This window comes from Stegodyphus dumicola, chromosome 10 (assembly GCF_044657685.1).
Source record: "Stegodyphus dumicola isolate Sdum_Otavi_A_Nest chromosome 10, ASM4465768v1".
Taxonomy (NCBI): domain Eukaryota; kingdom Metazoa; phylum Arthropoda; class Arachnida; order Araneae; family Eresidae; genus Stegodyphus; species Stegodyphus dumicola.
The window spans coordinates 130,580,562-130,605,631 of NC_140777.1; the positions used below are offsets into that span (position 1 = coordinate 130,580,562).

General features: G+C 32.2%; 1 protein-coding gene across 2 annotated transcripts in view; it reads left to right on the forward strand.

Annotated features, from left to right (window-relative positions):
• Positions 1 to 13,541, forward strand: part of LOC118183476 (acetoacetyl-CoA synthetase-like) — a 92,551-nt gene extending 79,010 nt beyond the window's left edge. Inside the window, exons 15-18 of one of the 2 annotated variants that reach the window (XM_085825549.1) lie at positions 1,450 to 1,519; positions 6,859 to 6,917; positions 9,136 to 9,338; positions 13,349 to 13,541. In XM_085825549.1, the coding sequence (XP_085681675.1) occupies positions 1,450 to 1,519; positions 6,859 to 6,917; positions 9,136 to 9,338; positions 13,349 to 13,489 (473 nt within the window). In that variant the 3' untranslated portion in view covers positions 13,490 to 13,541. Of the gene's footprint in view, positions 1 to 1,449; positions 1,520 to 6,858; positions 6,918 to 9,112; positions 9,339 to 13,348 lie in introns of those variants that run through there. The other variant, XM_085825550.1, reaches the window with a different exon arrangement.
• Positions 13,542 to 25,070: the final 11,529 nt, after the last annotated feature.

The following is a 25,070-nucleotide window of genomic DNA, read 5'->3' on the forward strand; positions in this document are numbered from 1 at the left end:
ATTTCAATTTAAGATCTAAATTTCCCTACTAATGAAGGTATGTTACCACAATTATAAAAATGTGCAAAATTTTATTTAAATTATTATGTAAATTTCTGAAGAATGATATCATAATTTGGCTAATGTAACAAAACGAAAAAATTAGATGCGTCCATCTGATAAAAATTCAAACGTTAATTTTATGTGATGGCATATTGTTAGTAAAGATCCATTTTACAAAATGTTATATTGTTCTGCCGTACTTCCCGAAATTCAGACGGTGGAAATTTAAGAAACGGAGCTATTAATTTATTTCGTTATTTGAAAGAATCAAGTTTTAAATGTGCCTCTAAACCGATCCCAATGAGTCTGAAATATAAGAAAGGTTCTAGTGGTGCTGTGAATCAAGATGACGCATGGGGAGTGCTCAGCTAGTGTCCAGGCAACGGAATAAATTGTATGCAACGGTGACGTAAATCATGCGTAAAGTGTTTTGTCTATATCGTCAGCCATATTTCACATTTGCTTTCAATAGATATGAAAGCTCGGTTACACTTTATATTACAACCTTTTATTTAGTTCAATCATGGTTTTACCGTTACGGTTGAAAGTTTGTCATTGATATTTAACCTATTTTATTATACACTACTCGACATTGAAAATACAACACCAAGAAAGAGTGGCCAGAAAGTGATAAAACTTGGCAAACAGAGAGTAACAGCAACGACAATAAGTGATCTTTATTTAGAAATGATATGCGTAATACAGAGCGGTAAAAGCGTCGCTGAGTAGGTTTTACAACCACATTGGTACACGAATTTAGTTTATATATATTTTTTTTTATCCTACTGAAAAAGGTGCGTTATCGTACTGAAAAAGGGCACTGGGCACTCTCTGAAGGTAAGGGACTGCCACCGGTCGCAGCACATCATCCATGTATCGTTGAGCCGTCATAGTGCCCTGAATACGAACTAGAGGTGACATGTAATCGTATGCAATTGCGCCTCAAACTATGATGCCCCTTTGTCGCGCGGTGGGGCATTCCACTATTGCTGCCGGATTGGACCTGTCATAATATTATATTCTTATATAGATTTTAAAATTCTAACATCCAAAAATGTAGGTGTTACAAAGATTTGAAATTTCAAAGGTTATGAAAGAAATGCTTCCGAAAGGTGCGAAACATGTTGATCTGAGGAATGTGATATACTTGTAGTAATGTTTATATAACTGATTTCTTGAATTAAGGAAAAATTTAGTACATATTAGAAATATTTGTGTACGTGGGGATGAATCTATTATTTAAATAATTCCTTGAATAATTCAATTTTTTAAATCTAATGTTGAAACCTATTTTCATACATATCTTCATTTAACAAACCAACTAAAAATTTCAAAATTTTGGCAAAAATGACAGTTTTTTATAATTTTATTCATATTTTATATATTTAAAGATAAAATGTCTTTCAGGAAAATTTTCAATTGGTGACTTAGTTGTTATAAATCCTGTCACGAGGGGATTCATTGTTTGCGGAAGAAGGTAAAATATATCCCCGTTTTGAATCTCATTTTCAGTTATTGCTTTAAATTGTTTCAGATATAATGTTGCATTATATAGTTCTTTATATGAGAAGATTATGCTATGAAAATTCCTGTCTTTAAGATAAAATTAACTATTAAGGAACGATATTCTTCCTTATACCTTTCCTTGTCTCTCAGTCCAAATGGAGCACAGAAAAGAAAATTAAAACTGTATCTGTAGAGAAATCTAAATGGTAGAAATGTTAGGCGTATATGCAGAGTGCTCTAGGATTAAGTCAGCAAATATTGCATTGCAATTTGTGGCCGAAGATAAGCAAAAACGTGTTATTTGAACACGTTGCCTGACATGCATAACTTACGAGTTACGAGATTTTAAACATCGATGGGAAGCGGATAAGATTAGCTGCCTTTTCCATGCGAAAAAGTTGAAACATAGAGTACAGCAAAGGAATAATGGGTGAACAGACTCCATGTTGCCCTGATTAAAGGACAAAGTGCAGGTTTGGGCAGTGAATGTTAATTTTATGTTGATATTCTGATAATTCACGCCACTTTTGATGCAACATGCAAAGCAGATCACGAAGACGTAAGGTAAATGCTATGTTAATTGTTTGAAATACAATCCATCAACATAACCGAAATTGCAAAATCATTGTTGTAGAGACTAATGGACACGTTATAAGACATTTGGGTCATTACGAATCCGTTTGACAACGTGCACATTAGGCTGCTGAAATTCGCGAAAATTAAAAATCTAAATGTTTGATACGTATCAGAGCTCATAATGTGATACCGAGTAAGAAAATGCTGCTAGAATATTAGCACATCATAACTCGTAAATTAAGTATTTCTTGTCATGTGTTCGTTCATAGGACACTTTTTTGCTTGTCTTCGTCTGTTTACTTATTTTCATTCATTATCCTTTTTCGTTATTTCTGCCGGCTTTTGGCAGCTTTATTTTGGGGTACCCTGTATTTTATCAGGAATTTATACTTATGGAAATGTCTCATTACTCTAAAAATTAAAAGTCGAATTTTGGAACCCATTTGTTTATTTTATTTATTTGTGATATCCTTAAAAAAAAGACAGAATAAAACTTTTTCTCTAAATTCCAAGTAAAGATATTTCGTTATATTTATTTTAAGTTCCTAACCGGGTACTTTAGCAGATTCCCTTCCATAAGGAAAATAATTAAAAAATCAGCATAAAGCTCAGTTTGATTGGCTCACATGCAAGTATAGAAGGACAGTGGTCTTCCCACTTTTACCTCACTTTACAGTTCTTGGAGTTTCACCTCGTCGCTCGTCCAAATCATGAGCCCTCAGGGGCTCAGTTTTGTTATTTAGCTTATTAATTCCAGTTCTTGGGCAGTATCAGCAACTTCATTATCCGTCAGCATAAAGCTTATTTTATGCCTTATTCTACATATAAAAAACTGATTTTTAAACTGTTGCATAAAAATATAAAAAGCAATTTTTAATCTTTAAAATGTTGTGAAATAACGACTCTAACACAGTACCTTGTACATCGTCATTTTTGTTGGTAAAAGGTAATATGAAACTTCATATTTTCTGTATAGCATTACTTTATATCCCACTTTGTTGTATTGTGTATACCTTTCTTTTTATTGTCTGGACCTTAATCAAGCATGGAGCTTAATTTGCGAATCTATGGTAAAATTTTGCATTTGACTTTTAATAAATCGCTTTATCATCTTTTGCAAGGGGAATTTCCCATTTAAACTAAATGAATATTTCATTAAACAGTTTTATTATTATTATTATCTGAAATTCGACTACTGCCAAGCATGCAAGGGTTATCTATCTAAGGAGAGGAATACTTTTTGGAAGGCCTTTCTAAAAGAAATTAACTCATACTTACATAGGGAAGGGTCACTCAAAAACATTATTCAACCATCCATCCACAGGGACTCGAGCCCAGAATACATTAAATACTCTCCGCTAGGTCTTCTGAATTTGGCCACAGGTTAACACTTATGTGAATTTTGATAGTGGTTTTTTCTGGTTTGTGAAACTCTTTGCACATTCTGTTTTCTCTTACTGAAAACTTTTGTCCTTGTTTTCGCTCAGAATATGCTATTATTTCTCCATCAACAGTCTTTATGCAAAATTAAATTTGCAGTCTTTCTGCATAGATTCGACAAATGATTATCATAATTAAATTCATTTTACTATGCAAGTACTAATTGAAGAGCCTAAAATGGCTCTAATACATGTATATTATCTCAATCTTACAGCAAATAGTACTAATCTGCTGTCATAAGTAATATTTTATTGCAGTGATTTATATCCATTTTTTCAATACTTAGGATGCAAATAAAAAATCTCTCAAGTGATTTAGTACCATTTATTCACTTTGTTCGTCTTGTAGTAAACAATCAAAATATTCTAGCAACAGGGTACCTCTTATGAGGTGCACGTGGTATTATGTGCAAATGTGCAAAACATATTTTAAATTATAGTTTAAAAAACAAAAATTAAATTAAGATTTTGAACAGTTATAAAATTATCCGTAATACTCAATATACCTGAAACTTGTTTTCAACATATATTTAAATTTTCGTATTCTGTTCTTTTATAATAACTGTCTGCATTTAATACTGATAAGAATAGAATATTTATAATTATCTATATTTATAAGTCTATATTATATTCCAAGAAAATACAATAGCAGAAGTTTTATAATTTGTTTTTTGTACAATGTTGCGAAAGTGCAATCTCAGCTAAGAATAGGTTAAAATTGGTTCTGTTGAACGAAAGACCAAAAGAATTCATAAAGTATAATCAAAAGATATTCGGGTACGGGGAAGCAAAAAATAACTATAAATAAAAATGGTTGATTAAATTTTTAAAGCGCAAAGGAAACAAAACTAAACTGTCCAGGAAAAAACTTATATCTATAATATTTGAAGGTATATATAAAGTGTTACATTATCAGTTGTAAGTAAAGTATTATAACATCAAATGTTTAGATCAACTGCACATAAAAGAATGCGTTCTATATCAAATCGATAGAGTACATTATCTCGAAAGGTCTTTAAATGCACTCACTTTTATTTACTAGTTAATGCAAATAACATTCAAAGTTAATGCAAATTCTTTGACGAATTATAAGTAACAGTATACTATTTCACGGGAAACGGTAGCTCTCTAATATTGAAAATAGAATTTTTTTAATTGCATGTAAAAGGAAACTGCTGTTGGCCTAGACTGCATAGTCAACAGAATTGTTAAATTTATATTTCATACGGATGCATATTTTTTCTTAGAGCCCTATAGTAAGCCATCATTCTTAATAGACTGTTTTGAAACTTGAAAAATATTGTTATTTTAATGAATGAAAACGTTGAAGCACAGATAATATTTTTACTCAGTTAGTTTTCTCTTTGCATAGGTGAAGTGTTATACATTTAATATCATAAGAGCCTTAAATTCCAAATTTGACCAAAGTGTGTACTGAGTAATAATTAGCTTATATTTAGATCATAGTTAATTAAAAAATGTACTCTAGACTAGATAAAGGAAAGAAATAACTTTAAGTAAAATAAAAAAAATCTACTAATCGAAATACGCTGTCTAGATCTTCAATGTATACTGCGGGGGGGGGGGGACAGCTTTATATCTCTCGTTCTACTCGGCCGATTGACGGAATTCAACTTGCGTTTTTATGTCTCGAAAGCGTGACTTAGGGTATGTATTAGATTTATATATAGCATTGTTTTAATATAGGTATTTTGACACAAAATTGGACATTTTTCGATTCCATATTTCGATTCTACGATATAAATTATGCCTAAATATTAAATTTTATAAAATTTGGTGTGAAATTTACGGAGAAATTCAAAAGTTTATCTTTGCGTATTTTTTCAGTTTGCGCCAAGAATAATTCACTTGGCTTACTTCTTAATTCATAGCAACCGATTTTCCTTTCTTTTATTTCATTGTTAAACTAGCGTAAAAAAGTCATCTTTCATTCTTTCAAATACTTTTAACAAAGTGCGTAAACTACATTTGACGTTATTATCGCTTATAACAAATTTCCAAATTCAATACGCGCCAATGTGTAAATTCACGTATATCCTTGGAAATTTTGAATAAACACTCTAATTTTTTACAGGTGTGCTTAGAAATACATCTAGTTGAACATGATGGTAAAACGTTTATAGGCTGTAGTTCGAAATTTTTTTCAGTACATTTTTAGAAATTATTTTAAAATACAAATTTTAAAAATAAATCATAAAAAATGGGCGAATTTTATTTGAAATGAAATTCTGGAAATTCTAAATTTCGAATTCTGGAAGAAGGAATCAAATACGTTTAATAAAAAAGCGATATAAATAAATATATATCAAATTCATTTAACATTGAGGAGCTAAAAGTTTGAGATCTAATGTTTTAAAATGCACGCGGGCGATTTTTACAAAACTTGGCAGTTTGGCATAATTTGAGTCGTAGAATCGAAATACGGAAAAAAATGGCATGTCATTTCAGAAAAGTCCGATTTTGTGTTAAAATACCTATATTAGACCAACGCTATATATAAATCTAATACATATCCCAAGTCGTGCTTTCGAGACATGAAAAACTCAAGTTGAATTTAGTTAATCGGCCCATCAAACGGGAGGTATAGAACTGTCTCTTGTTTTTTAATGCGCAGTGTTCGTTTTATTCTTTTCCTGAGAATGGTTGTTGATTAATTCTCTTCCAGTTCTTAAAACAAGGAAATAAGAATCGTAATATTCAGCATCAAACTATAATTTGGCCATTACGATTTGCATTAACACAAATTTGCGAAACCTCACTTTTGACAAAATTATATCTTGTACAACGTCGTAAAAATCTTCGCTAATAATTATTACTGATGGTAATCATTTTGTTGGCCGTGATATATTGAAACTCGAACAGAGTACATACTTACTAACTACATACTTTTAAGAGCTCTGTCTTAGCCTCACACTTAAAAATTATCTAAAATATCATGTAAAAAATGATAAAAATACTTATTGTTGTCATTGACAAAAGAAGTAAAGCCTTGTTATTTTTCTAAAAAATTCATGTTTAAAATCGAAATCAGTACTTCAGAATGCATACGAAGTATTAAAATCATTTTTGGTAACAAAATATTTTTTCATCACCATACTTGCTCACTCGCATGAATAATTTCGACTAATTAAATATTTCATACGGACATTACGTGTAAAAATACTGTGATTATCTGTGATTTACATAAATAAAAAATGTGTAACATTATACCAATAAAACTCCTCTTTTCATAAATGTAATATTTTAAATTGATTCATTTAATCTATCTGTTTAGTGATGCCACTTTGAAACCTGGAGGCTGTCGATTCGGAAGTTCGGAAATTTATAATATTGGTAAGAATTATTTCTTTAGTTTCTTTAGTTATAAGCTGTACAAGATATTTCGTTTCTCGTATTGGCGTTCGTGTTTGCTTGTCAAGATGTTTTGTTTTCCAATGAATAACTCACAAGTTGAGAGGAAATGATATCTTTCCAATAACGGAACATACAGTTTGAACTTCTGTTTCTACCCAAGATCTTTATTTATTCAAATTTAAAATATTCTATCACATTTTGCAAGAGTTTTGAACCGTAAATTGTGTTAAACATCATAGATTATTATAAACAATAATGAAACGCATATGAGAAAATAGTACATAATTTCTCCATTTAAGTTTCAAATGCCTTAAACGATATGGAACTAATTTTTAAATTTAAGTGTACGGAGACAGATAGCTGCGAATTAATAACTTCATCAAAATTCTAAAAAATAGTATTGGTCATATTAGTCGCATAACATTTATCAGTTTTGATTTTATGTTTTGATCGTCAGTATTCTATGTGTTTGATTCCGTTGTTACTCTTAAATAGACGGAATGTCGACTTGCTTGTCTTAAACCCTCAGAAGAGTTCAAGAAAATCACAGACTCGTTAATTCGTTAACTGAAACGCATTTATTTTTTCCTTGAAGACGTCGCGTAAACTGAAGAACGGGCACTCGTCAAGCATGCAGAAATTTGTGATTCGTTGTAGTTATTGTCACTTATCTCCCTTGTCTAAACTCAGCGATTTCAAAGCGAGCAGTGGTAACACTCTGCAGGAAAATAAATGATATCAAGCACAGAAGACTGTCTACCGAACTTCTAAAGATATGCTGTTCCTTAATATTTTGCGATTTTACATTTGAATTGAATTTTATGTAACGTAAACACAAATAACGTGATATTTAATAAATAAAGTACACACACAAAGCGTTAATAATAAAAAGGCAAAAAACAAAGTTTTGCAAGCAAACTATGAAAATTGAATGTTGATATGATGAGAAGAGACTGAAAAAAATAGAAAAGGTATGACAGCACTTAAAACTGCACGAAATTCTTCGTGACGAGAGTGCAATAGGAGTTGCGTCTATCGTTGGTAAGAGTTTTGAGAACGATATAGGTTATAGCACGACTTTGCAATTCTGCCCCCCTCCAATTTTACAGGAGAGCTCCCCATGGAGGAGACAGATCCTAGGGTTTCCCACCCCTGTTTCCCTATCCCCAATCCACAAGAGGACTTTCGGCTCGCCGCATATTTAGAGTGCCCTCATGCCGCACAGACACTATACATTTATAAATTCCAGAATTCAAAACCGGGCGCTTCCGTATGGCAGTCAGCGTAGTTAACCACTATTCTGGTAGGGCGACATGGCAGAAATCTTAAAGATTCTATTTCTCAAAATTCATCGTAGCTGCATGCTTCACGAAAGCATACACACTGCAGTTGGACCTCCACACTGAACAATCACACGCGTAATAATTAGCAGTAAGTTATTTTAAACATTAAAAAAATTTGCTGTGTATGAAAATTCTTTCTAAAGGTAAAAAGAATGAGAAATATGAAGCAAAAACCAGTTCTGTTAAAAGAGATCGACAATGAAATTTCCTGAAATTTAATTATTTAACTTTATAAAATATTTTTAGTATATTTAACGTTCATTTTTACCTAATAAGTAAGGAAAAATATTGAAAATTTTACAAAAGATCTGTCTTTTATAGAAAGAACAACAATATTTGAGTTTCTAATAACATGAACTTATACACAATATTGGATAACAATTGGAATACATTTGAAGTAAAATTTAGTAACACATAAAATACTAATCCGTATAATTTATAGATATTGTCTGTTGCTCAAAATTGCTCCGTTTTCCTTACCTATCAATGACACTATTTTTGAGGCATAAGAAGTATTATGCATTTTACAGGCTCACTTAATCATACATGTATTTCAATTTAGGAAAATCATGTATAATACAATAAACAGATTATTGAAGGTGCTAAAGCAAAAAAAATATCAGTGCAATATCCATAAATTTACAGGACTAGTTTCGAAGGTTCTGTATTTAAACCTTCGAAATTACCCCTGAAAATTTATGAATATGACTCTGATTCGGGTTGCCTTAGCACCTCTAAATCTCATATAATCGTTATGGTATGTTGTTTTAACTCATATTCATTAAATATATATTAAATCGTACATTTTTATGATTTTTGTTTCATTTTCAGTGATCTGATTTTTAATTTGATAGTGGAATCTTTTCCTGAAATTCTGGACAGCATTTGTGTCTCTCAGTACAGTAAGGACTTAGTGGAAAGGGCAGTGCTCTTTCTGAAGATGAAGGATGGTTATTATTTCAGTGAGGAGTTAGTCAATAGAATTCGTGAGAAGATTGGAGAGGAACTAACTGTTCATCATATTCCAGAAGTTATCCTGGAAATTCAAGATATACCGGTATTTATATTCACTTTTATTTGTCAAAACTTGATGAATGCCTTTTAAAAGTTGATAATCATTTTACTTTATTCAAGAGCAGAAAAGGGTCCTTTAAAAACGCTAAATCAAGGTGTCAAAGTTCAATCAAGGTTTATTCAAGGTGGTGTTTTAAATTATTAGTCAAAAAACGTTAGCAAAGAAGGTCTATTAATTTCATTTTGGCATTTTGCGTCGATTCACTATAAGCTGTGAATCACTTTTCAAATTAATGCCACCAAATATAATCGCCCTGTGTTATATTAAAAGAAATTAAATAAAGAATAGTCTGCATAAATGTATGTATGTTTCATTGTGATAAAGCAACGGTAAGAGCCATCCAAATTTAAATAATGTAATCTTCCATAGAATAGAGGCATCTAGAAGGCTTATTTGGAATTTGAAATTTGTTTTATTATCAATTTCATATTTTGTAACACTTCAACGAATTTTTGATTAAAAACCTAAACGGTTTCAAAGCGAGCAATGGCAACACTATACGAAAGAAAAGACATTTCTATCTCCAGCGCGCGAGACTGTGTATCCGAAAAATTCTAAAGAAATGCTCATTTTAAAATTACTTTGCGATATTGCTGTTGGACTGACTTTTATGATTTGAGTACATAGAACTTGAAGATATATTCAGTTCGTTAGAAAAACATTAAAAATGAACACGTTAAATTTTGTATAATCAGCGCATACTTTGCTTATTATTAATGTTTTAGGAATGAAAGAATACTTGTTGATTAAAATTATGAAACAGACGCAAATTTTGATATATGCATTGCAATATAAAAAATAAAAATATAAGTCATTTGGATAGTATGACTAACTTGTTGGTAACAACAGTTTGGATAAGAAGGAACTACAACTGCTAGCCTATGTTCTACTGTTAGCCCAAAAGGAGTGTTAGTCCGGAATGGGATAATTAGTCTCAAAACGGCATTTTGCGTTCAATCACTATAAGCGGCGTATCATGCTTCAAACTGTTGCCACCAAATATTATCGCCCTGTATTTTTAAAGAAATTAAATAATGAATAATCTGCCTGAATGTAAGCTTATTTATCGCACTATCGAAAAACAACCATCAAATTATAATAGCCATCAAATCATACACCAGAGCCATCAAATTTTGAATCATGTAGTCCTCCACCTGAACATGGGCACCTGGAAGTCCAAATTTCGAATTTGTTGTGCTGTCTATTTCATATTTTGTAAAACTTAATAAAACAAAGTTTTTATTAGCAAACTCAGCGATTTCAAAGCGAGCAACGGCAAAACTGTACGGAAAAATACATTTTTATCTCAAGTGGAGGAAACTGTCTACAGGAAATTCTAGAGATATGCTGCTTTATAATATTTTGTGATTTTTGCTGCTAAATCGAATTTTATGTGACATAAACACCAAGAACGTGATATTTGATAAATAATGTACACACAAAAAACGTTAACAAAATCTAAAGTCTGCAGATGACGAATTGATTTCAAGATTCATTTTTTAAAAATATACTTACATTTATTAAAAATATAAAAAGGAAATTTTATAAAAGAATTACACAGATGAAACTCTTGAAACGAGATGACTTGTTCAACATCACTGAAGATTTTGTATTAATAAGGTTTTGTTTCAAAAGTAAATATAAAGAGAAAAAAAGAAAATCTGAAAGGTTTCAGATTTCAAATTACGTTCAAAGGGGATTTTTTAATATTTTGTGTGTTACCTTTATTTATTAAATATCTTGTTCATTGCAGTTAAACCATAAAATTCACTTTAACAGCAATATTGCAAAATAATTTTAAACTGAGCCTATCGTTAGAATTTCCGATACGCAGTATCACGCGCTGGAGATAAAAATGCTTTTTCTGTACAACGTTGCCATTTCTCGCTTTGAAACCGTTTAATTTTTTAATCAAAAATTCGTTGAAGTGTTACAAAATATAAAATCGATAATAAAACAAATTTCAAATTCAAATTAGGACTTCCACATGCCCATATTCTAGGGAAGATAACGTTTAGTCAAATTTGGATGGCTCTAGGTACCGTTGTTTTATCACAATGCAAGAACCATATATACATTCATGCAGATTCTTCATTATTTAATTTCTTCGGATATAATACAGGGCAATAATATTTGTTGGTAACGATTTGAAAAGCGATACAGCGTTTTAAAGGTTTAAACGCAAAATCGCGAAACGAAAACAATAGTCCTTCAGAGCAAATTGCCCCTTTGAACTAATAACTATAGGACGTCCAGGTCTTCTTCAGAAAAGCGTGACATTCAGTGCTGCTATAAGCTAATACTGATCATCAAAACTGAGATAAACAGTTTTTCTAATTCAGTTTTTTACTTTATTTATTTATTAGCCCAAAGGACGTTAGCCCAGAAGGGTTACTAACTTCGTTTTGACATTTTGCATTGATTCACTTTCCAAACTGTTGCCCTCAAATATTACAGCCCTGTATTATATTTAAAGATATTGAATAATGAAGAATCTGCATAAATGTACATATGTTTCTTGCACTGTGATAAAACAACGGTACTTAGAGCCATCGAATTTTGAATAACGTAATTCTCCACCGAATATGGGCATCCGGAAGCTCTAATTTAGAATTTGGAATTTGTTTTATCATCTATTTCATATGTTGTCAGTCATTAAAGAATTTTTTATTAACAAACTCAATGATTTAAAATCGAGCAATGGCAACACTGTACGAAAAAAAATTAACTCCAGCGCGCGAGATTGTGTATCAGAAATTCTAGAGATATGCTCATTTTAAAATTATTTTGGGATATTGCTGTTGAATTGAATTTTATGGTTTAAGTGCAAAGAACGTGATATTTAATAAATAAACGTAACACACAAAACGTTGAAAAAAACGCCTCTTTGGGCGTAATGTAAAATCTTAAAGCTTTCAGATTTTTTAGTCCAAAGGGGCTTTGTCCCGGAAGGACTATTAATTTCTTTTTGACATTTTACGTCAAAAACTTTAAAACGCTGTATTGCTTTTCCAATCGATGCCACCAAATACACTTTCCCTGTATTATATTTGAAGAAATTAAATAATGAAGAATCTGCATAAATATGTTTCTTGCATTGTATTAAAACAACGGTACATAGATCCCTCCAGTTCTGAATGACGTAATCCTACTGCGAATATGGGCATCTGAAAGCCCAAATTTGAAATTTGGAATTTGTTTTATTACCGATTTCATATTTTGTAAAACTTTAACGAATTTTTGATTAATAAACTCAACTATTTAAACGCGAGCAATGACAACATTCTCCGGAGGGGGCGGAAGCTTTTTATCTCCAGCGCGTGGAACTGTGTGTCGGAAATTCTAAAGATGTGCTCATTTTAAAATTATTTTGCGACATGTTGAACTGAAGTTTTTGGTTTTAGAGCAAAGAACGTAATATTTAATAAATAAAGGTAGCACACAAAACGTTAAAAAAAGTCCCTTTGGACGTAACTTAAAATCTGAAAAACCTTTCAGTTTATTTTTTTTTTATTTTACTTCATTACTTTTTAACGCTCTGACTAGACGTCAATAAAGCTAACTTTTAAATTTTTTTAGTTAAAATTACCACTCAATTATTCATAATAGTATTAGAATGAAGAAAATACAAGAAGATTTGTGTTGCTCCTGAATTTGAATATTCCATGCCTAAAATAAATTTTAAATCTCGCTATCTCTCTCTTTCTATCTATATATATGGGTATATGTGTATTTTCTTATTATCTACAAAATTATAAGAAAGATAATTGCTTTCTAACCGCATACCTTCTGCGATGCTGATGAGGTTTTAGAAATGGAGCTTTTAACTGCAATCAATGTAGCCTCTTTTTTATCCTGATGTTTATTCTTCTAAATATAATTGATATTTAAATATATATATATATATGTGTGTGTGTGTTATTTAACTTTCATAATTGTTCTTGTTTAATTTTCTTAAAACTTTGTAATAAAACTCTTTTTTTCCTAAACAGGTAAACGCGAATGGCAAGAAAATGGAGCTGACTGTGAAACAAATTATCAATAACTTGCCTTATAACTCTGAAAGTGTCATGAACCCCGAGTGTTTGCAATGTTTTCACAACGTGCCTGAATTACAAGGCTTTGAATGTTAATGCTTGTATATCATTTAAAAAATAAACAAAACATTTACTGACACATTTAAAATTAGCTTAGCTTGTATTATAGTGTTTTAACTTTAATTTAAGTAATTTCCTTGCTCAGTTGCTCTCTTCAATACCTTTCACGTATAATTCAGTTTAAAATTTTCAAGTGAATTTTATTTTGAAAAGACGTAATAAAAATTCTTAATTCTAAGCATTTTATTCAAAGTTGTGGAGTCATTGAGTTTTTGATGCTGGAGACATATAAAATGTGCATTCCTTTCCCAAGGATTCGAACTCCGGACTTCTCGAATACCCGTCGTGTGTGCTTCCACTTACATCACGAAGGCATGTAAAAAGGAGGGAGAAAATACCTTTTATTCTCCCCATTTTTAAAGGGCAAATGGGGATGAGAGGACCCGATCGCCAAATCCTGGTGGTGACAAATTGCAGTTCCTCGCCTTTTTCGGTTCGGGCGCCACTGTAACGTTTCATAGTTTTTGCAAGCATAAAATATACGAAGCATCTTAACCTTTAACTGGTGTGAGAATGCATGGACAGAAGGAAATTAAGAGAATGGATTTATCAACTAAAGAAGAATAATTAAAAGAAAGAAAAACATGTAGTCTGTGCCTACCTTGTAAGGAGAGAAAAACAGCATACAAATATTTGGAATGCAAGGAACCAGTGTGTCTTCCGAGCATTCAAACAATGTGTTTTGACTGTATATCATCTTATGATTCATCCTTGTAAACAAAGATATACTTATCTATTATTTATTAATAATTAAATTCAATTTTGTAGAATTATGGTTTAATTGACAACAGTAATACTTAATAAAGTCACATATTTTTCATGCATGTTTAATAAAATCTTTGTGCTTTAAAAACTTTGTTCCTTAAAACGAAGAAAATAGTGATATTTTTATATGAATTTAACTGCGTAAAAACAAATGATTTATTTTTAAAATATATTGATTTAAATGAATTAGAATTCTATAAATATGCATAAAGTATCTATAACATTTCTTAAAAAGGCATAAAAGTATGCATTTTTACGCGTTTCTATAAAGCGGTCTAAGAGACCGCTCAGAGTATTTACCCCGAAAAAATTGTCAAAGCAGTTAAAGGTTAAAAGACTGAAAAGTGAAACCCTCGGACCCGTTCACCCGGTGCGCTCTCCATCAAAATGGGGGGGGGGCGGAACTAAGCAAAGTCGTACTGTCGTTCACTCCTTGACATGATTAATTTTTCTGATGTTACTGTCAGACAAGTTATAAGGTATTTCTTCCGCCTTCTTCGTATGCGTTCGTCGTGTAGGGGTCAGCACGCTCGATGCGAATTTGAGAGGTCCTTGGTTCGATTCCCAGCAAGGGCATTGGTCATTTTTCATCTTTCGTGTTTTCAAAAAAGTCCTAATGACTATGCAAAGTAAGATAAGTCACAACAACAACACTCCAATACGTTTAATTTTATTCGTGCTAAACCGAATTTCACCTTTGACGTATAATTTTTAGAAAAAACTCTAAGAAATAAAAATTGTCTAATAAATATGAACATAATAGAAAAATATTTTTTAAAATTATTCCTAAATCTCGGGATTTTAGTTTTAAGAAATTAAAATTAAATTTCAAAAACAAATAAATAAATGCTAACTGTTAATATTTCAATTTACTTCTTTCTTGTATCTTAAGTTTTATAATAACTTTAAAAAAAATCTCCGACCAGGCCTCACAAATTTTACAAAATTTATTGCCATATGGCTAAGCTCTAAATTTAAAGAGTACTTTCAAACATGTAATGTATATTAATTTTCAAAAAATACAGAGATTGCTGAGAAATATTCTTTTCATGGTTTTTCAAATAATTCAGTAAAGAAAATTAAAAAATATAAAGTAAGAAATAATAAACTTATCGAAAAATGCAGGATTTTCGCAATTCTCTAGAAAAGGGTTTCTTCTAATAGAAGTCTAAGTCACGTGTGAGTCAGCTTGATCAATGAATTGCTTCTGAAAGCTCCGCCTATCCTTTTTATTATTCCATATAGTATTCCGTTCCGAAATATTTAGTGTGCTGTGTGCAAAAGTTGAAATCATTACACAAGGATGTGGAGCAATACTTTGCACACGGCAATGATTATTGTCCAATCATATTTATCTACATCCGAAACTCTAATACACATAACCAATCAAAATTAAGTCTATGACGTCAAATAAGGTCATCTGCAAAAGGGAGTTACTTGAAATTTTTTGAGGAAATATTGACTCAATAAACGATAAGATAAAAATGATGTGAAGCTTTCCAGACCAAGAATTGCAGCATCACTGATTTATCATCATGAAACTGGCTACCTGCCAGAACGGAAATTTCAGTGCGCACATGCGTATTTTAAAATCTTTAAATCCCAAACTCCCTTATTACTCCTTTTTTCGAATTTTAAACGTAATATGAAAGCGTATCGTGCTATAATATAAAAGTACCTTTAGAATGTATTAATTTTGATTTAATTTTAATTAATTTATTTATTTTGTGAACTAGGCAAAAGAAGGCTCAGTTGTACATCAGTTTTTTAAATCACAAAATTTCATTTCTCAAGTCAATTTTTATAAAAGTGAAGATTTAATTTAAAGAAAAAGTGTCCACACATTCTTAGTTGAGTGTACACAGTTTTCCCAAATTAATTATTTATAACCCTTACAATAGAATACAGCTGTAGCAAAATTAGTTACAATTACAATATATATATATATATATATTGTATATATATATATATATATATTGCAATTGTACTAATTTGCAATATAATAACTAAAATTTTATAATAATAATTAAAAGAAAACTATAGACAAGGTTTGATTTTAATTGCTCCAAAGTAAAGGAAAACATCTGCTCCAAGGTAAAGAAAGTACTCCAGAAGTCGTCACACAGCACCACGGACTGTCCTTTGATACAGTTTCACTTGACGCTGCAATAGACAGGGAAAACAGAAATATCTGCAGGGAGAGAGGGAGACAGGGAATATCTGCCATGGGAGAAATGCCTTCTTGAAGAACTTTCTAAGGAAAATTTGTCTCCAACTCACGTTGTGCATAGGAAAAAGCAGAAGAAAAGCTCATGCTGGCTGCATGGGGAGTTTCCTGATTTTCTCCATTTGTAACGTGTGTACGATCCAGTTTCCCTTACAAAATCTTTCGCGAAGGCACCCTTCCCCTTAGGTCATTAGCCCTAATGTGCTGTCTCGTAATCAAATAAACCATGTAGGATTCTTCACTGTGTAGTTCTTAGTTGAGAGTGACGAATCTTAAGATTTGATAAGCGAATAATCATTTGAGCTCGTGTGACAGAAAAGAACTAGATAGAAAGGTAAAATAACCCTTTATTTTTAAAATAAGATTTAACAGAACTCCGTCTTGGAGTTGTACAATAAAACCGACACTTGGGCTTGAACTTAAGAGACTAAGAATTAAACTAAACTAATCTTAACGAAAGGAATTATAGCCGAAGCTATAAAAATTCTAACAGAGTTGGCCCCTTAATGCTAATTGACTGCGAAGCTATCAAGGGCCTAAAGCACGGCCGAGCGTATTAATAGCTTACGAGAGAGTAGCCTAAAAAGGCGGACGCGTGCAGCCAGAATATCTGGTACCTCTCTCACTAAGGCAGTAGAACTTCACGGTTAAATACATTAGCATTCAGACGTGATTCTAAAACTACGTTCTGGCCGGAAGTGGTATGTTGAATTTAAAAAGCGATAGGAAAGGGAGTTTAACTCAAAATTTAACAGTGGTTTTTAAAATTTTGAAAATAATTTCTTAAATTAAACTTACTTTAGGGTCTATTTAAAAAAATCAGAAATAAAGAAATCAAATTTTTAAACAAGTAATCATATGCAATATTCTTCTTATAGTAAAATGAGTTACTCTAAAATACACATATGTTTAAAACTCCATTCCTGCATCAACAGAACAAAATTTACAACAACCCACAAATATTTTTTTAAATAGGTAAATTTCATAATATCAGGTTTTTTTCCCAACGAAAAGCATTTGTTTCAAATACGCAAAATAATTAAAGTCATAGAAATCATATTTAAAAACTTATTCAAAATGTATTCAAAAATAAATATTACAAAGCTTAATGTTTTGAAGTAGTTGTCACGAATTGCAGATTACTAAACATAATAGCATACGTTTTGGTCCATAGAGTGATAAAATTGAGTATTCTTAAAATCTAATACAACCCTCATGTCACACAAATACAGTTGCGGAAAAAAATTGCAGAAATCATCATGTTTTTCGACGTAGGAGACATACAAAACCCAATCGTGGCTTTGTTGGGGTTCGAACCATGGATCTACCTTTTCTAGGTGGACATGTTAACCATATGCACCACAAAATCACGCACAGGGAATGCGATAATTCCTTATATTTTTATCCACGTGAGAGTGACTGGGAAAAGGCACGAGATCAAATTCATCAAATTACAGCATATCGTCTCTCACATTTTACTTTCAACGACCATTAGTTTTTCGAATTAGAAAATGTGAAACACGTGCCGTCGCTGGCCACCTTGTGTTGATATGTTGCGAAGTGGTGTCTAATGATGTCTCCTATAACAGTGTAATCTGGTTTTTCTTTAACATTACGGATTTATGCGCTTATTAAATATATGCTGACTTAAAGTTCTGGAAAGGATTTTGAAAGTAGATCACAAATATCTTGCAATACAGGAGATGCATCCTTGAAATAAGAAATTATCTGAATAGTTATTTGGCTGTTGGAACGAATTGAGATTTTATTTACTATAATTCCTATTCCATTCGATATTGAAATATTTCGGCTTTTACTTTAAACAGAAAAGCACTGTTAAATTGATTGATATCTCTTTTCCAAGTGTGGATATATGAAATATATGTCGTTCCGTGGAAGAAGCGGGCATCACCCACTCATTCTTGCATTTTTGACTTTAGTCGTATAAACTACTGGGTATCTTCATAAGCTGGGTGGAAAATCTTTTATTGTTATCCTAAGTCTAAATTTTAGAACTGGATGTCATGTGTACAGGACGCTTGGGTGTTCGAAGTTTTGTAGTTGGTGTATTTAAGTCATGATACGCTGCTTCTTGCTTGAATTGTAGAACTTGTACTTCCATAATCACTTCTTTCTGCTACTTGAAAATGTGGTACGTTTGCTAAAGAGCATAGTGACATTTTTGATGCAGTTCTGTAAAGATATTAGAAGGACTAGGCATTGAATAAGTATCTTTAGCGTAACTAATTCAAACCATCAACATTAATTAAATAGAACTAACTGTAAATTTGCGTTGACAATGATAGCATAAATGCATTTATTGCCACAGGTAAAAACTGCTGAACGCAACCTTCAGTTCGATGACACTGGTAAAATAAATGCTGCTATGGCTTTCTTCGATTCGTGAGCGTAATACGAAATATGTGAATACGGAATCGATACGTTATACAGCAGCGAACACGGAATCGATACGTTAAGGAGCGTCATGTTAACCGCTGTGCTGGATCACAGCGGTCTCGGTCTAGTGACATCCAAGCGGACTGACATATCCTCTTGGCCTTTAGGTTTGTACAGTTACTTAACGTACCTTTGTACCTTTTGTCAGGAACCTGGTTTGTGGGAAGGACGGCAAATATCCACACGGATAGTGTGACGACTTCTGCAGCACCACGGATTGTCAATACTATGACCATTGATACAGTTTCACTTGAGGCTGCAATAGAGACAGGCACGTCTGCAGTACCGCTACGGAATTAGCATTTTTCCTGTATTCTTACTTAGCATAGCATCGTTCCTCTAGATTTCCATGTAACATTACATAGACAAATGCAACAGTTTCAAATATAATTGCACTAAAATCATCTATCTATATACAAACTATTCATAACGATATAGTTGTTAGACGTTTTAGAATAGTGTAATCAAGTTATATTGGATTAAACTGATATTTAAATTTAAATGTTTCAAGTAAAAACGAACCTATTTTAAAATATTTATTCACTGATAGTCAGTATTGTACTTGAAACTGACTGCAGATCTTTGTTTTCTATAGCATGATGCAATATATGTAATTGATATAAAGGATTTTATACTGTTAGGCAAACGCATTCATGTGATAGAAAGTGTTATGTGTATTATTCGATTATAATTTGTATGATTATAGCAACTATTTAGTTTAAGAATCTAGAAAATATGTTAACGTATTGTAAGAATAAGACTTTAATAGTTAATCTTGTTTATAAACTATTATTTTCATGGATATATAATATTAAATATATTATTTATGGACAATAATATTATGGATAATAATATCTTATAGTCCTATCTATGGGCTATATTATATGGAATTATTTATGGACAATATTTATGAACTATGCGATGGACTAATTTATATATTCTATGAGACTATCTATGGACTTGTTTATGGGCAGTGTGATTTGTGGACCTATAATTTTACTATGTTATTTATTGACTGCATCATTATGTAATACACTTCTTTCATATATATCGAAGTTGAAACAGGGTTTAGTGACTTACGTATATGTTTGAACGCAGCTAAGACTCTTTCTTGAATTTTATACTTTTTTCTTGAATTATTAATTTCTTGAATTTTTTCTTTAATTTATACTATATCTTGAATTTGTAACCTTGGTCCTGAAGTCTACATTAATGAAAATTATAATGGCATTAGTCACATTAGCTTCAACTGGTCGTCATCAGTCTCAAGTAATCACTATTGGTTTCAATTAATTCTTATGCACCTAGTACGTGGATTTAAAATTTTTAGTTATCAGTGTCAGTTACCAATGTTATAATTATCAGTGTTTTAGCTATTAGCAGTTAGTGCATAGTTTTAGTGTTTTGATATACTGTACTTCCCGGCCTATAAGACGAACATTTGGTTACTTCAAACTGTGCCCCATAATCAGCCTGCATGTTAAGGGCCAATGGTATTTCAAGGGCCACTCTCTAAGACGCAAGTAGATTCTCCGGGAAAAATAAATTATGTATTTTTCCTGCATCAGGCATAGAAAATTGCTGCCTTTATTATAAAATGTTGATAATAACACTGTTTAGAGTCAGTAGATAGAGTTTTAATATCTCATTAAGGATCCCTCCTAAACAAATTCGCTAATAAATCGTCCATGTACACATTTTAGAGTATCTTTGTGTATATACTGTGTAGTGTAATGTAGTTTAGTTTCATCTCACATGTTAGACCGTGGGACATGATGCTGAAAGTAACTTCGAAAATACTCTCGTAGCACTTATTTAGATGCAATGCAGAACTGTTTTCATAGCCATCCTTTTTTATAAAATGGATAATATTGTGAAATCTTCTGATTTAATAATGTACGTATTAAGTGTAAATGAATAAATTTAAATAGCACTGCTTCTTACTCAAAATCAAGCTGCACCAATAACAAGACGAATTACAAATCACACCAACTAATCGAGTGAGCGGTTAGGAATCAATTTCGCTTTCAAAGCCATCTAACGTTTTTCACCTTTCTGCGCTATCACTCACTTTAGCCCAACTTGCATTTGAAAATGGTGATATTCTTTCTTTTACCTTTGAAAATGCAAGCAACAAGTCATGGGAGCTGCTATGTCCACATAAGTCACATCTGTTTGTTTACATTGTGTTTGGCGCTTCAAAATGAAAGAGTTCTTCTGGTTGGTCAATTTCTACTAGGTCAAAATAAAATCGTTTCGGTAATCAGTTCATTGGAATAAGAGTATCTCTTGCGAAAACTCGAAGTTTGTATGCAATTAAACTTACGTAATATGAGAGTGTCATGTCGTTCAATGCGCAATACATTACTTTCTCTTTAGTGTTCATATCTGCTTTTACACGATACAACTAAATGTTGCAAAAAAATTAAAAATGGAGCACGTTCTTGGAATCGAAAAAGAGAAAATTGCCGTATTGCATTTAAATCTGAAGTCGTTAATTGCGCTACAGAGCACGGAAACAGAGCAGCTGAAGGGCGGTGTGGCCCACATTCGACTGGATTTAGTAAATGTACATTACGTGCAAGTACTCCTAAATAGCCAAAGCTTCAGGCATATGTTAAGAACTGGATAATAAATCACAAGGAGAATGGTATTGTTACAAAAAGCTTATTTTAATTGAAGCGAGAAAATTATTCATAGATATGTTTACTGTCAGTTCTTTTGGAATAACACCATGGTATGAGAGATTCATAAAGAGACGTGGTCTGTTTATGCGTACCAGAACTACAATAGCTCAAAACCTGCCAGCTTAATAATTAAGAAAGACTATAGATTTCCACAAATATGTCATAAACCTGAGAGAAATAGAACACATATGAAAAACAGAACACATAGAATGAGGTAACCCTTACATCTGATGTGCCATCAAATAGAACAGTGGACGTTAAAGGGGCTAAGACAGCAAAAATAAAGACTTCTGGTAACGAGAGAACGCACTATACTGCTGTTTTTGTGTGTTGCACTGACGACTTAAAACCTCCTCCCTTATTAATCTTAAACGAAAAGCGCTGCCTAAATGTGCAATACCACCTGGAACTTATATTTGCGTTCATCCGAAAGGATGGATGGATGAAGAGGGTTTGAAGCTGCTGTTATAGGAGATGTGGTACAATTGTCCAGGTAGACTTCTGAAAAGAATCGTCTTTTGGTATATAATATTGGTGAGCAATCAGTTTAGGGCCGATATAATGGAATCAGCAAACCTCCTTGCTACTAAATTGAAAATGCATCTTGCTGTGATTTCTGATGGATTGGCTTCTTAATTGCAGCCTCTAGACATTTTAGTGAATGAATCATTCAAGGGATTTATGCCTGGAGAGTGGATAAAACAGATTGAGGCTCCAACTCATGATGTCACCCGGAAGGGAAGAATAAAATGACCGTCAATTTCTAATGTTTGTGAGTGAGTGAAAATGTTCTGAAAGAAAATTGAAAACGAGACTAAAGTCTTTTTAAAAGTGTGGGATTACCAACGTGCTGAATGGAAATAAAGATAACATTGTATATGAAGAAAGTTACACATCCAGCGAAAGTAACAACTAAAGGGAAAATAACTAAGTATACAATTTTAGCAGACGAAATTCTGGGATTCTAGGACAAGTAAACGCTGATATATTTGCTAATTTCTTAATGTAATAGTTCCGTTTCGTCGTATAAAGTGTTGGCATTAAAATAATTGCTTTGAAGTTTTCTGTCCAATGCTTTAGTCTGAACTACAGAAACTAACCATTCTCTAGTTTAAAACACTAACAACAAAGTTTAAATTTACTGTGTTTTCCTATTTTTTAGATGTTTCAGTGCTTAACACATATGAACCATTAAAATTTATATTTCTTAATCACAAACAATATATGACAAGAACATCATTATGTGACAAAAAATTTTTCTGAGTTAAAATTCTCAGTGTAAGCCATCAAATTAATATGTAATTATTTTAATGTCAAACGATGTACACGATGTAATATTTTGTAAACACATAATGTGTCATGTAACTTTTATTTTTAAAAATAAGTGCTCTCCATTGAGGTGACATGACCTCGTGCATTCATAAAAGCTTTAGGTTGTATGTCATTTCAATGGCGCAAAGTTGTGCGTTGGACGACGATGCTGGACACGAGAGCGGTACCACATCATCTTTTCAGACGAATCCAGATTCTGAGTATACCATCATGATGGACACATCCATGTTGGCATCATAGAAAACAAACATTGACAGTTTGCATTCATTGTCCTCGTGGTGTGATCGTATGGGTACCATTGGAAACACATAACGGTCACACCTTGTTCGCACAGCCGATAATATGGACAGCTACCGTTTAATTTCCAACGCGTTAAGGTTCCAACGCGTATAGTAACACGTATCTATGCTTTTTCTTCAAGACCTGCTTGAAGCCATCTTTCAGCAAGAAATGGACTATTGTAGGGACTACCCGTCCTGTCCTGGACTTCCTCTATGCAAAGAATGTTGGACAATTGTTTGAATTCTAGAGATCTCTCATCCACTGAGAAGATCTAGTCATGTGTCGCCCAGAGACTGACACACAACCACTAGTCAGCAGCTACGACTGATGAACTCTGGCATAGAGTTGAAGTCGCATGGAATGAAGTATCCGTCCTGTCATTCAAGCTCAGTTCAATGCAAGCCGGATTACGACCGTTGTTGCTGCAAGGCATGGCAGCTCTGTGTACTGAATTCTACCTGCTATGTATCCCAAACCACCTGCAAATTTAATCATGGCTTTACCCCATTATATTGCATATGTACAATAGATAAGATTCTGACATTTGCTTTCTTTCCTGATGTAGCACTTTTAATGCCTAACAGCGCAGGGTACGATTTATATTTCTCAGAATATCTTTTTCATAGAGTTAATACATCAAGAAATGAAAAAGCAAAAGCCAGTTCTGAGCTAGTAGACGCATAATTAAAATTAACATATAAAGTTAATTCAAAACAACCTGTGTATCCACCAGGCTAACTCCAAAAAGCCAAAATTGAAAATATAGCAAAAGCTAAAGTAAATTAATTTTTCTTTTCAGTAATTTTGAAATGTACTTCGAAACGTAACTGGAAAACTTTTATGAATAAAGTAATTTTTAGGTCTGTAATCCAGCAAGAAAAACCAATGTCTCGAAATTTAATGTACATATTTAAAGAAAACACCAAATTCAATACAAAGCATACAATTTGAAAACAATGAAGAACTGGATAGTTTTTGAAAAGGTTTGATTTTATATTTAATAAAACATTGGAAAAATAAGTAATGTTAAACTGCAAATAAATAAACTTAGGCTTTAGGAAACCTCCCTTTCAGAAATCTAACTTAAATGTGCAATGACCATTTAACTCTTCATTTTAATTTAGGTATTTCCCCTCTCTGTTCTTAAAATAGTAAATGCTTGTAACAGAATTTTTGCACTGTATCATTCCTAGATTAATCCATATCATATGACGTTTACATAACGCTGGTGATGTTAATGGTTTTACAAAATAAAACTCAAAACAGTCAACAGTAATTTTGGAGCGCTATTAATTAGTCAATAAAATAATATCGAAAACGATAATATCGAAACTAACCCACTCTAAATAAAGATTTCGTCCTGAACACAGTGTAATTCGCCTCTGTTGTTGCTTCTCTTGTACCGCAGAGTTATCAGAAATGTAAATGGTTTTTAGAATTTAGTGTGCCATGATATTTGTTGCCGCAAATATTTAATTAAGATAAAAGAAATATTATTTATGTCTGCCACGAGTGCTTCTTATTAAATCTGCCTCGGCTACCAAGTTCTTCGTTTTGTTATCATTCATGTATGCTTCAACATCTCTCTACGCAGTCAACTTCTTTGCAATTCATTACACACACACACACATATAATATATACACTCACTTCCAAAAGTTAAGCACGGAGAGGAAAATGCTAATTATCGAAAGCCAATCATAATTGAAGAAAATGCAAATCGCTGGAGAGGTAGATGGAAGTATGCAAATATGTTAGGTAAGAGCCAATCGCGCTATGTCAAGAAATATGAAAAAAAGGCAGTCTTAT